Source organism: Zingiber officinale, chromosome 5A (genome assembly GCF_018446385.1).
Source record: "Zingiber officinale cultivar Zhangliang chromosome 5A, Zo_v1.1, whole genome shotgun sequence".
In the NCBI taxonomy this organism is placed as follows: Eukaryota; Viridiplantae; Streptophyta; class Magnoliopsida; order Zingiberales; family Zingiberaceae; genus Zingiber; species Zingiber officinale.
The window spans coordinates 119165998-119180528 of NC_055994.1; the positions used below are offsets into that span (position 1 = coordinate 119165998).

Below are 14531 nucleotides of genomic sequence, written 5' to 3' on the forward strand. Positions count from 1 at the left end.
TCCCAAGTAGGGGGAGTTAGGTCTTCATCCCAAGCAGGGGGAGTTTGCCCTCTAGGAAAGGGAGAGAATGAAGGAAACCTTCATTCATGCCTTGTCATGAAAGGATTAAGGCTATGGAATTTAGCCTTGTGATAAAGAAGAGGTTAAGACTATGGGATTTAGCCTTGGTATAAAGAAGAGATTAAGGCTATGAGATTTAGCCTTGTGAGAAAGAAGAGATTAAGGCTATGACATTTAGTCTTGGTATAAAGAAGATGTTAAGGCTATGGGATTTAGCCTAACTTAGAGGTATTGTCAAGCATCAAAAAGGAGGAGATCGTTGGGGCAATTTCCTTAGGTCAAGTTTGAGTAGTTTGACTAAGCTTGAGTTGAGTCAAGCTTGAGTCAGGATTTGAGTTTTGATATTTGACAATATAAGGAGATTGCTGGAGCAATCGTCAGGTTATAGAGATGGTCAAAGGGTTAATCAGGTTGATGAGAATACAAGTCAAGTAGGTCAAGATTGACAAGAGACTTGACTAGGAAAGTCCTAACTGGATGTTAGGCATTTGGAAAGTCCTAGTGAAGAGCTAGGTAGGGGAAAGTCCTGGTGAGGAGCCAGACAACGGGAAAATCCTAGTGAGGATCTAGGCAGGAGAAAGTCCTGGTGAGGAGCCAGACAATGGGAAAGTCCTAGTGAGGAGATAGGCAAGAGAAAGTCCTAGTGAGGAGCCAGGCAATTGGAAAGTCCTGGTGAGGAGCTAGGTAAGTGGAAAGTCTTGGTGAGGAGCCAGGCAGTTGGAAAGTCCAAGTGTGATCTTGGCAAAGGAGAAAGTCCTAGTGAGGAGCCAGGCAATTGGAAAGTCCAAGTGTGATCTTGGCAATGGGTGTAAGTCCAAGCATATGGTCTTGGTAAGATAAGTCATAGTGTAACTTGGCAAGGAGAACCTGACAACTAGGATGAGGTCGAAGGAAGCTCCTGAAGGCAAGACGTGAAGGATGGGGAGATATCCGAGGGACGCAAGGCTGATGGAGGAGGCTAGAAGGCTAGTTCGAGGTTGGTCGGATGTGGCCAAATGCTAGGCATGGAGATCCAACAAGTCACGGTTGACCGGAAGTTAGGTTTGAGACTTTGGACTTGAGTTTGAGTCAAGTTTAGAGTGTTCAATCGATCGGGCGATCGATTGAACAGGGTCCAAATCGATCGGTCGATTGATTTGGACTGTGCTGCGATTGTGGGAATGCCCAATCGATCGTCCGATCGATTGGGATGTGAAATCGCGAGCACAGAGACTTTCCCAATCGATCAGGCGATCTATTGGGAGCTGCTAATCGATTGGGAGCTATCAATCATCGGTCGATCGATTGGGCAGCAGAAGCTCTCACACGGATGCGAGAGCACAGAAGGTTCTGAATCGATCTGGCGATCGATTCAGGAAGTCCCAATCAATCAGTCGATCGATTGGAAAGTGACCATTGTGCAAGATGCAGGTGATGGATGGCTGTGATGGAGCGGTGCTGACGTGGCAATCGATTGGGGATGAATTCGATCGATTGGGAGCACTGTTTAAAGCCTGGGGGAGCGTTTTCTTCACTAGATTTTTGCTATCTTCTTCCTGTGATTTTTCTGCGATCTTCAACGAGCTTCTCCGACTTTCACCGCCAGTTCTCGTAGGCTCTTGAGAGTGTTCTCTCAAGGTTCAAGAGGAAACAACAAACAACAAGTAAGCAAGAAGAGAGTGTTTTTACTTGTATTTGTATTTCTTCTTCTTGTGTGAGTTGTTTGTGTGTGAGAATTTGTTCAAGGCTTCTCCGCCTTCGGCTGCGACCGAGAAGGAGGGTTTTCATAGTGGAGGAGCGTGTCGTGTGTGGATCCTTGGATTAGTCACATCTTCTTGAGGTGGATACCAAGTAAATCTACTTGTTAGTGTTGTGTGAGTCTTGTATTTTATTTCCATGCATATCATCATCAAGACGCAACAGACGAGCGCGCGACGAGATACTATTCACCCCCTCTCTAGCGGGCACAAAGGTCCCAACATCTTTCACATGCCCATCTTCATTGCAATGGTAGCATTTTACTTTTTTTTTTTTGTGTACCCTACATTTGATTAAATCTTTTAGATTTAAATAATTTTTTAAATCTATTTACCATGAATGTTGTTTCATCATCATCGAGAGAAGATTCAGAATCTCGTTCGTCCATCTTTACCTTTAAGGTAATGTTGTGCTTTAGCTCCTTCTTCATATTTGCATACCTCGTTTCATGGACTTCAAAAGTTGAAAATATTTCTTCTAAAGTACTTGACTCTAGATCCTTAGATATATAATAAGCATCTATTAATGATGCTCATTCAGTAGTCCTAGGAAATGTGTTAAGCATGTACCTTAGTAAATCTCGGTTCCTTTATTCTTGCGTGAAAGTGTGCAATGGTTTCTCCTTCTTCCAACTTGATGTTGCTGGTTTGGTTCTTGAGCAGATCTCATCTTCTAGTTTTTCCTCCGAGGTCCCTTCGTGTAGTTCCAGAAACTTCTCCCATAGCTCCTTTGTTGACTCATAGGCTCCGATCCGGTTGACCTCTTGAGGTGGCAAAACGCTAAGCAGGTGAAACTTTGTTTTGACGTTTGTCATGAAGTCGGTTTGCTCCTTCTTCATCCATTGGTATTCTTCTTTACCCTCAGGTACTAAAAAACCGAATTTCATTATTAAAAGTAAATCAAGATCTGTCTTAAAGAATACCTCCATCTTTTTCTTCTAGCTCGCAAATTTTTCCTCGAACTTCGGTGGGTAGATGCTTAGTCCGGTCATCTCGTGTGTTTCGTTTAGCGGTTAATCTTCCTGAAGTGAACCTTGCTCTGATACCACTTGTATGCCCCTAGGCAGCCAGCTAGAAGCGAGATAAATAGCCCTATAAAGGAAAACGAACCTTCCTCAAACTTTATAACTTTATAAGAATCAACACTTGCATAAAAGAAATAAGAGACTAAATAAAGAAAGGAAGAGGCACAAAAGATTTACTTTGTTACAACGGGAGAGGTTGTTAATCCAAGAAAGATGAAAAGCTCACTAATGTCTCCTTCAGGCGGAGAAGCCTCTTACAGTAGTTGAAGCACTCAATTATAGAGCAAGACTGAAAAGAAATCAATTACAAGTATTGTTCTGAACCATTTGGACCAGAGCTATATTTATAATCTTGGTCGGGGCACCTAAAAGGGTTCCAAGCGCCTCTAGGGGGATAAAACTTTATCGCCGTCGCAACGCAACGTGACACGTTGCATTTGGATAAAATTCGGTTCCGGGCACCCGTAGTCCGGATCTTCTTCTCCAGTTCCGCTCGCATTGGTCCGGGCCTTCCGCTCTGGCTCCGCTCTCTTGAGTGATCTCGGCTATCCGGAATAGGTTCACCCAAACTCAACTTCCATCCTTCAAGTAGTCTTCTTCTCCGGCTTCTCGTCTCTCAGAAATGCCGCGCCTCCTTCTTGTCCGCCCACGTACTATTCCATAGCACCTCGTCCCTTAGACTCACCGAGCCCGTCGACTCTGTCCCGTGCCGTCCTTCTCACTAGCTGCGTCTTTTGCTCAACTTCCTGTGCTCCTAAGTTCTTGCACACTTAGACACAGGGGTTAAATACCAACAGAACATAACCTGACTTAGTTGATCACATCAAAATTACCTTGGGGTACTATCAAAGAGACTCTATTGTGCATAGGTTTTAGTCTCGCATTAGGAGTCTCCTGGTTTTATTGTTGGTTTATATTATGATACTACATTAATGTTGTGAACATATGCATGGGGAGAGACTCTCTTTCACACATAGGTGCGTCGGGGGTGCAAATATACAGGGTCTGAATTTGTCCTGAACTAAGTTAACTCATGTGCGAGCACGACCTATGCGCATCGAATGTCAGATCGATCGAGACAAAATTTGGCCAAGTGAATAAACCAATGTTTTTCCACCCGAATCTTTTTTTACTACCTACTCAAGAGTGTAACAGAAACATTAAACACAATAATAACGATTTTGTAACTTCTCGATAATAATGGTTGATATTAAATTCATTAATAGTGATTCTGTAACGTCTCGATAATAATAATTGACATTAAATCCATTAATAGCGATTCTGTAACATCTTGGCAATAATTGCTTACATTAAATCCAACATTGGATGACCATAACTCGATCATTCATTGTAGCCATGGTTGAGCCCTCTTATATAAAGAGGTTAGATCTTAAGTAAAGAAAGAAGTGAAAGCAATAGCAAAAGAATTCCCTCCACATTCATTCTCCGATTATTTTCTCTTAGTCATGCATCCGCTCTGCTGAACAATTTGTGATAGCACTCGGGTGCATTCTAATTTCGCCGTGAACAACTAGTGTTTGGTTGTATGTGTGGTTCTGCCGTTGTATCCAGGGAAACCGATGACTTGAGAGAACCTCAAAGCACAGTCGGAGGTAGGGTGAATCTGTTTCAAGGAAACTGCTTGAAAGCAAATCTCGACATCTTATGATTAGCAACTTAGTCCTCCGACTCAACTTCCCGACTCCTCTCGACATCTTCCGACTTGGCGACTCGACTTCCCGACTCTGCTCGGCATCTTTTGACTTGGCGTCCACTCGACAGTCTACACTCGGACTAGGCAGTAGGGAATCATCTTCCAGACAACTAACAGTTTGGCCTGATTTTTAAAACCGACAATCTAAGATTATTTGTTCAGATAATCTCGATAAATAAATAAGAATTACTTTTATATAATTTCAATTCAATTAAATTTTCCAACTATCTCCCATAACATATTAACCAACAAGAGATGTAGTGGCATCTCGTGCAACTTGTGGAGAATTAATGGGTGAGCTCAAAAATTAATTATGAGAAAGAGTTAAAGATGATGATTCATGATTGAGATATTTGAAGGAGCAACTTCAGATTTAAAGATTTACAATTGCATCAATAATTATCGTGTTTTTTATACTGGGCAATCCGGTTTACATCAACTAAGTCGGATGGTGATGGACTCCACGATTCTATAAAAATTTTTATTAGTTATTAAAGAAAAGTAGAAAGCACTCATATCAATTAATATTTTTAGGTCAATTGATCATTAAAAAAAATTTATTCGTAAATTTGTCGAGACTATAACTCAATTCTTAGATATCTAAAAATATTAAGAAAACGTTTTACAACTACACCATATTAGTTTGAACATTAGTCAAATTAAATATATAGAATATGTGGAGACCTTCGTCCAACAGGATCGAACGGTAGAGAAAGTGACTAAGAATCTGTGGGGCATAAAAATGAGAACATAAGTAGATACGGATGTAAAATCGTCGAGAGTGATGCTCTTATGGTCAGTTTATGTGAGAGAGTAGAAAGTAAGGTTTTGATAAAGAAAAGTTTTCAGTCATTTATTTTATTAAAAGATTTTAGATGGAAGGGAAATGAAATTCATCAATGTAGAGTTTTGGAGTTAAATTTGATCATCTCAAAATTGGATAGAAAATAGTGGATGGAAAAAAATAAAGCATGTACCCCATTTAATTTCATTCATAAGATTATATTATATAATAACCCATGTACTTTTTTTAACTTACAAAATTATACCATATACTAAAAAAATGACACATGTATCATTTTTTTTATTTATAAAATTACATCATATATATTCACATTCCTCTATCAAAATAAATAACCATGTAAATGTAAAGAAAAAGATTTTTTTATCCTTTCTCTTCTCTTTCTAGAATAATTTTTCATGATAAAATTTCTTTCCCTTCCTCATCCTCATCCTCATCCTCATCCGTGTATTAGAGTAATTAATGATTTATTAATTGTACTTATTTGATTCATTCAGATTGTCCAAACCCACGCCATTAAGAGTTGGAAGTATAATGATGTAATTACATCCATTACAAGAAAAGAAAATAGAGAAGGATTTTTAAAATGGAAATAAAATAGATTTATATAAATCCGGGAGCAACTCTTTGCAATATGTAGATTAGAAATATAAAAATAGAATATAATAAAATTTAATGATAAATTTAAATATATATAGATTTATAAATGATTTAAAATTATATTTGATATATTATTTGAGATAAATTAATAATTGATTTAAAATAAAATTAGAGATTTATATTTGAAATTAATTTCATTTGGTCCCCTTAAATATTTTAATCTATTTCTAAAATTAAAGAGAAATATTTTCGGCTTCAAATTAGTGGCATTACTCTTGCTTCCCTTAACTCAAAAGAAACAAATCTCTGGTTGTTGTTGTTATTGTTCTTATATTATATACATCTCCCTCCCTGCGTAATTAACAAGTTAGAGTTTCTCGTCGTCCATGGTGTTCATCAAATCTAAAAGTACTTTGCACATCTGTAATATTTCTTTCGGCTGTAGATTCTTTGATTCTTTGTAGATTCTTAGAGATCATCGTCTAACAAGATCTAACAAGAAGTGACGATAGATTCAATGGATTTAGAGTCGTCTAGCATTTTGTTTTCCTTGGCATCTCTTGCAACTGGCGGAGAATTTGTGAGCTTAATTAGAAATTAACTATGAGGAAGAGTTAGTGATGCTGATTCATGATTGAGATATTTGGAGAAGCAACTTGAGATTTAAATATTTGATAGAGCCTGTTTCATCAATAAACATAGTTTTTATTGTAATATGACCATTTTGACACAAGCAATCAAATTAAATATCTACATAACCCTTTAAATTAAATTCTAATTTAATTTAATCACATTGCTCCCCTAGTTGTCATGAAGTTAAACAAATTAATTCGATTTAATAATTAGCCTGAGTAGTAAAACAAATAGGGTGCTACGATATTATTGATTGTAGCAATATGGCTAAAACTTGTCGATTGGTTGAACTAGCACGATTTGATTAGGCAAGAATAGTCAATTGCGGTCGGATAACAACTTTCTTCATACATCGAATTAGACAACATGGAGCCACTTAAGCTGATTGGTGATTGAGTGAGAATAAAATGAATCATCTTCTCTCATAATCCAGATCAAGTCTCTCTTTACGGAGATGAGGCTGCATCAGACGGGAGATTTTTATTTTTAAAATTTTTTACAAACAAACAAACCCTTGGATAAATACACAAATTGACAAAAGGTGGAACCGTCACCTTAGCGGCCTCCTAGCCCCGGCCCCACAAGATTCCAGAGGGAGTAAATCATGGTTAATGCTGGGCAGGATGGGTGACTGAGAGTCGAAGGAATTTTTAGCACAGCAGACCAGGATTTTATCCCCGAGTGTAACTGGCGACTTTCGACCCTTGAATAAATACACAAATGTAACCATAAAGGAGGGGTAAAGATTTTCCACAAACCTCTTCTTATTTCAATCGACCAACTATTGCTGCCCAGTTAACATTGTCAAATTGTCACTTTCATTTTTGCGAGCACAAGCAAACATAATAGACATAAAAGAAAGTTATCTCTTGTTGCTGTTATATATGTTGTTATATGCATCTCCCTTCCTGCTTAATTAACTCTTATCCATATTGCTGATTGGCAAATTAGCTACATATCTTCTCCACGTCCATGGCGTTCGCCACAATAAATCTCAACTTAGACGTCAACAGTTGCCTGAACGGGCTGTGGGCATCACTGCGACTGGGCAGGCCAAAATCTGGCATCCAGAAATTGGAAAAGGAAATGGCAAGATTGAGAAGCAAAAGAGGCGATATCAAGAACAAGATCGGCGAGGCGGAGCGCGAGGGGAAAATTCCGACTGACGAAGTGAGCCAGTGGCTACGGGAGGTGGAGGAATTGGAAGGCCAAGTGGCTGATATCAACCAGGATTTCCAAAGCATGAGTGAGTATTCTCCCCTACATTTTTGCCTTTTCACGCCAATTCAATTGCAAGTCTTGATCCATACAATCTATAAGAGGTAGAAAAAAAAGTTGTTGTTTCCGTCTAGCTACTACGCCTTTGTTTCGTTAGGTTGCTTCAGTTACAATTGCTTCTATCAAACTGGCGGTTCGTCGAGTCAAACACAGCAAGCAAGAGATCAGGTCCCTATCAGAGAGTCATCAAACTACTGCTCCATCAGTCGAAGAATGGTGAAGTTGCTCTGCGAGGCTAATGAATTGATGAGCCGAGCCGGTGCACTGGATCCAATTGCCACAGTTGGGCCTCCGGAACCCGCCGTGATGCTTCCCATCTCACACCGACTGCCTGTTGGGATCGAGTCGTATGTGGAGAACATTGTGGGTTACATCGATGGTGGAGAAGGCAACATCATTGGCATCTATGGAATGGGTGGTGTCGGTAAGACCACCATGTTGAAGAGCATCCAGCGGCACTATTATAATCATAGAATATTTGATCATGTCATTTGGGTCGTGGCCTCCAAAGAGTACCAATTGAAAATGCTCCAGATGGATATTGCTAAGAGTCTAGAATTGAAGACATTGCAGGAGACTGACGATGAACGAACATGTGGTGACAAGTTGTTTAGCTACTTGAAGAACAGGAACTGCTTGCTGCTTCTCGATGACATTTGGGAACATCTGGATCTTCAGCTGTTGGGGATGGCACACTCGGCTACTGAGCGAGGTCAGCAGCAGCAGCAGCTGCCGCGCAAAGTCGTGGTGTTCACAACCCGCAGCGAGACAGTGTGCGCACGAATGATAGCAGAAAAGAAGATCAAAGTCAAATGCCTGGATCCAAATCAAGCATGGCAACTCTTTAAGGAGAATAGCGACGACGATGTTCTCAGCTCCGATAAACGAATCAGCTCCTGTGCTCAAGACCTTGCTAAAGAATGTGCAGGTCTTCCACTCGCTCTTGTTACCGTCGCCCGGGCCATGTCAGGGAAAAAGTCTTGGGAACTTTGGAATGATGCTCTCCATCAAATAAGGGATAAACATGAGTGGACAACCATGGATCTTTTAGAAGAAGATTCAGTAATGTATAAAGCCTTCAAGCTAAGCTACGACAGTTTAGAAAATGACTCCATAAGAGAATGTCTCTTGTGTTGCGCTTTGTGGCCCGAAGATTATGACATCCACAAATTTGAGGAGTTGATACCATGTTGGATAGGTTGTGGCATAATCCGTGAATTTAACGTAATCAATGAAGCTTTCACCAAAGGATGCTCCCATTTGGAAGCTCTCATGGCTGCATCCTTACTAGAGCACTCCTCTAGACGGTGGGATTATTACGAGGCTCGACATGTAAAGATGCATGATGTCATCCGAGACATGGCACTATTGATGGTCCCTAGGTTAAAGGGGAATGGAAGGAAATGGATTGTAAAAGCTGGAATTGGTTTGCATAATTTGCCTAGACAGGAGGAATGGCAGGAGGCAGAGCAAGCATCATTCATGCAAAACCGCATTCTATCTTTACCAGAGTATGAAGCTTCTACTTTTTCAAAACTTTCAAAGTTGTTCCTTCTACTTAACGATAATCCGCTGAATATTCCTCCGAGTTTGTTCGCAAGCATGCCTCGTTTAACATACTTGGATCTTTCTAAATGTGATATAAAAGAGCTTCCAATGGAGATTTGTAACTTAACTGAGCTTCAATATTTAAACTTGTCCTACACTTTTATTAGAAGTCTGCCGCTCGAGTTTGGTTGCCTCTGCAAATTAGAGTACTTGCTTCTAAGGTACACCAAGCTTGAGACCATACCCAATGGGGCAATATCCAATTTATCAATGCTTAAGTGGCTGGATATAAGAGGATATTTTCCTGTATTTGACTTGTTGAATGAGCTGAAATGTTTCAAAGGATGCCACCAATTAAGTGTGGGAATTACCATTAATCCGGCTGATCTCGAAAGACTGGGCATGGTACCAAATGTCTCCGTATGGAACCTCACTGTGAGAGGATGGCAAAGTTCAGAATTTCTAAAATACGATCTAGACAGCATAAGTGACAACCTCGAGCGTCTAACTATTTCAGATGTCCCGGGAGATAAATTAACGATGAATGCAGGCGTGACCTGTGAATCAAGTTCCAGATATTTTAAGACTCTCTATTTTGAATCGCTAAGACAATTGGAAACAATTTGTTTGAATGGTGCTGGGTTCAACAACCTTTGTGACCTATACATTTATGGTTGCGACAAGTTGAAGGATGTTTCTTGGATTCTCCAGCTGCCAAGCCTTAATCTTCTAGATATGAAATATTGTGAGGAAATAGAGGAACTAATAAGCAATGTTGGGAACTACAATTCTAGCTTTGGCATCAAGATGTTGAATTTGGCCTTCATGAAAAACCTGCATCACATTGCATGCCAACCATGCCATTTTCCCTACTTAGAATATGTACGTGTGTACGATTGCCCAAGGCTCAAAAAATTACCATTTGGGGTTGAAATATTGAAGAGCAGATTAAAAGAGATTATCGGTGATCAAACTTGGTGGGACAACTTGGATTGGGATGATGAGAACAACAAGAATTCCTTCACTTTTTATTTTAGGTAAATCCATTTATGATATATATATTTTTTTTTCATACCAAATGATTTCTTATCTACTTGTCTACATGAAAGAAATGAACATTTGAAAATGATTTAGTATTTTATAAAGTAGCTTGGTAAAATTATATAATCTTACAAGTTGTATCATTGATAGGGACCGATTTCACTAGCTCAATGATTGTGTGACTTTAAAGGCCAAACTTGAATGCTCAGATTGGTGACCAATTTCAAGAAGAAGCTTGGGCCTTTGGGGGCATGGAGGTGTTCATTATTTTTTCTTCTTTAATTTAGCTCGTGATGAGAATGATTTATTTAGTTTTCAAGAACAATCATGTTATTTCTGCTTTCATAATATTTTTGTTTTATCATTCTTACTCTTGTATGAACAAACTTGTTTTCTTCTGTAAATTATACTTATATATTTTGTCTGAAAATTTTTATAGGTATTATAATTTAACTATCATAAGTGACATGTGTTTTGATTAAGATGCTATAATTTATTTTTATAGAAAAAAATCCATAAGTGTCTTTTCCATCGAGAAACAAATATAATATATATTATTACTTAACATTAATCAATTTGTAAAATAAACATATTCTTGAAAGGTTTAATTAAATCTTTTTTGTCTTATATTCATCAAATTATTTCCCCAACTAAAAATTCTATACCACTCAATAATTTTTTTATGAAATTGCAAATGGAGTTAAGTGCATCAAATTGTATGTAAAAAAAATCAGTAGATAATTACCCGTAAAGTAATATTAATTAGCTATGGAAGACTCTCTTTCAAAAGATCCTCACCGATCTCCTTTTGCTATCCGCCGTGGCATCTTCTTACTCGTCCGCCTTCAACTCTGCCTCCTAGACCTCCCATCTCGGAGAGCTAAGAGCTGCAACATATCCATCGGCTTCGCCGGTGGCCAGGCAGAGCTCTAGACATCGGGCGTCACCTCCAACTAGTGCATAGGTTGTTGGATCGAAAAAAATTTAAATATCTCTATAATGGTATAATATTATCCATTTTAAATCTAAGTCTTCATGATTTTACTCTTGGCCTCTATCCAAAAGACCTCGTATCAATGGAGATATCTTTTATCTTATAAACTCATGATCTTTACCATATTTAACGTGGGATTATATTTATAACCTTGCAACCTCAACAGATACTTGTTGGAAAAAAAAAATAGAGAAAAATATAAAAATTATGGGAGAAAAATATATTCTATGTGAAGGAAAATAAAAAAACTAAGAACTCAACTCATTTTTATTTATTGAAAAAGTAACATATTTATATTTATAGGCTTATGAAATAACTACTCATTTCAAATATATTGAATTTAAACGCTTTTATTTTTACAACCTCATCATATTTTATCTCTACAAACTTTTATTCTTATTAATAATTATCACCTCATATTCTATCTCCATCCTATCACGAACTCTCATCCTTATCAAAAATTATCACTGATCCTGTCCGAACCAGAAGTCAACAGACGCTGGGCACGTGACGCTCCAAGGCTCGCTGATGTAGGTCTCCAACTAGTGTCGAGATGCTCCGGCTATCCTGCACAGAAGTCGAGCCGGGAAGGGGATTCCCAGCGACGACCCTCCGACGCTCAAGTCAGGTAAATCACGATGAACAAGGTGGCTCCAGAAGTCTCAGAGTACATACCAGAATCCTCTGTCGATGAAACCTGAGGTTCTTTATATAGAGCTGTGAAAGGTTTGGGCACGCGTACCAAGGTGCATAAGTGTCCCCTGTCCTATCCTAGGTATGCGGCTGTCAGAAAGCTTACCTGTCCTTTCCTAGGTACGCGGCTGTCAGAAAGTTTACCTGACCCATATCGCTACAGTCAGAGCATGCCCTCGATGGGACAGCAGAATCCCCTGTCACAAGATTTGGAGCATGACACACACGTGAAACCTACAGGTTGTCAGAGAAAGAAATCCTCTGGCCCTTTCCTTTGCTCCAAACTTGTAGTCCGAGCGGAAAGATACCTGAACATCCGACCGGACATCCGCAGTGGTTTACTTGTGCTTTGTGGAGACTAACAAACAGGGGTGCTTTATGACTGTGATCGGTCAAAAGGTCAGCTCGGTCCATGACCTTTTTAACTGAGCGTCGGAACCCCGATTTGACAGGGTGCCTACCAACTATAAGTGCAAACCGGCCGGACCCTTCCAGGTACTCGATTCCATCGGCCGGCCGGCAGTCCAGTCGGACCGGCCATCTATGGCCGTCCGTCCGGTCGGACCACACTCTCCTCTGGGTGGGCGGCTGTTCCGGTGACTTCCACTTGGCGTTGACTTTGCCAGAGGAGGGGGGGGCCCGCTCTTACTACCGGATCACTTGCCTTCCCTTCAAGTCTAGTCGAAGGAGGCGCATAGTCCGACTGACTGGACTGTGAGTCTAGCCGAACGGCTCTTCCATGCTAATCTCCTCCGCCCGGTCAGCGGCAGAGGTATCCTTGAACGAATCAATGATGGCTTTCGCCGGATCTCCTTGCGTTCTGCGCCAATCTTCGACATCAATGTCGATCATACCTTCATTAAATGCTCCGAATGATTGACTGCCACGTGGAGCAATCCATCAGAGTACGGAGGCGGTTGCATGATATTTTGATGTGACCAAAGCAATTCGAAATAAACGGCTAGATGTATGCATTGATTCCCGTGACCTGGATCCGACGGTGGAGGCCGACCGGCCCTCACCCTATAAATTCTGCGTTTCCTTCTCGCCTTCACACGCCTCCGTTACCTCTACTGTTGCTCTCTGCGCTGTGGAGCTCCGGCGATCTTGTGGCTGCCTTCTGACGCTCTCCGGCGCCTTTCCTCGATTCATCTCCCCTCAGTAAGGTTTTAGATCTCTCCTCCTTCCTTTCCGGTATCTAATCCGTATTTCTTCCCCTAGCTCGAGTCTTTGAAATTCCATTCCTTCGTCTTTGGAACTTCCTTTTTGATTTCTTCTGCCCCGATCATGGCCAGTTCTTCTCATCCCGAAGAACAATCCTTAGGCCCATGGTATACTACCATGCGATCTCGTTTCGAACAACGGGATTTTGATATTTTGGCTGACAATTTCGAAATCCCCGAGGATATCGAAGTTCGCGCCACACAGCCCGCCGCGCGGTGGTTTCTGTGTCTTTCGCGACCAATTTACCGCCGGTCTGCGGTTCCCCGTCCATCCTTTTATAGCAGACGTCTGCAATTATTTTGGCGTGCCGCTCGGAAGTTTAGTACCAAACACCTTCCGTCTCCTCTGCGGCGTTGTCGTTTTGTTCAAGATTCACAACATTCCCCTCCGACCGGAGGTCTTCTTTTATTTCTATTATCCTAAGCAAGCCGAGCCGGGCACCTTTATGTTCCAAGCTCGGCCCGGTTTGGTCTTCTTCAATAAACTACCCACTTCCAATAAACATTGGAAGGACTATTATTTCTACCTCCGCATGCCCAGTCAGCCAAACTTTCCGACCCAGTGGCAAGTCAGTCTACCTCCCCCTCCCGAACTGAAGAAATTCAAGACCCGACCGGACTATCTTCACGCCGCAAATGTACTAGCCGGTCTACGACTTGACATCAACAAGCTTCTTCACGAGGGAGTGATGTACATTTTTGGGCTGAGTCCCCCACTTGCGACCGGGGTCGGTAAGAGCTTTGCTTTGGCACTTGCGTTGATTGCGAACTGATTTCTTTTTCTCTTCATGCAGCTGACATCGTCATGGACTCGGTGATGGCCGGCGTTCTAAAGAGAAAGGCAGCGGCGCTAGAGGAATGGAAGCGCTGGGTATTCACCGGTCGGTTCTCACGAAGGAGAGAGCGGCACCCAGGTGAATCGGCCGCTCAGGCCTCTCAACAACATGTGGCCCCTCCTCCAGGGAACCAACGGCCCCGAGGAAGGGTCCGTTCGGGAGGAGGATCAGCCGCAAAGAGACGCCGAGTGGAGACCCCGCTACGCTCGGCTACCTCCGCGGTCCAACCCTCCGACCGGGCCGCCTCATTGCGAAAGGAAGGCACCGGTGCACGAGACCATTTCATCGACCGGACGCCTTCGGACGAGCTGCTCGGCCGAGGCCACTCCGTCGACACTCTCCCCGCTC

The 14531-nt window shown here is 41.2% G+C and overlaps 1 protein-coding gene across 1 annotated transcript; it reads left to right on the plus strand.

Moving 5' to 3' along the window:
- The first annotated feature begins 7510 nt into the window (after positions 1-7510).
- On the plus strand, positions 7511-10814 carry LOC121981485 (probable disease resistance protein At1g61300). Its single transcript, XM_042534024.1, has 3 exons — positions 7511-7816; positions 7946-10433; positions 10588-10814. The coding sequence occupies exons 1-3, from the start codon at positions 7543-7545 to the stop codon at positions 10601-10603; spliced, it is 2778 nt and encodes a 925-aa protein (XP_042389958.1). The 5' UTR covers positions 7511-7542; the 3' UTR covers positions 10604-10814.
- The last annotated feature ends 3717 nt before the right edge of the window (positions 10815-14531 follow it).

Coding starts and splice junctions, on each gene's coding strand:
- LOC121981485 (XM_042534024.1), top strand. CDS start 7,543: ATGGCGTTCGCCACAATAAATCTCAACTTAGACGTCAACAGTTGCCTG. Junction 7,817..7,945: donor CCAGGATTTCCAAAGCATGA/GTGAGTATTCTC, acceptor TTGTTTCGTTAG/GTTGCTTCAGTTACAATTGC.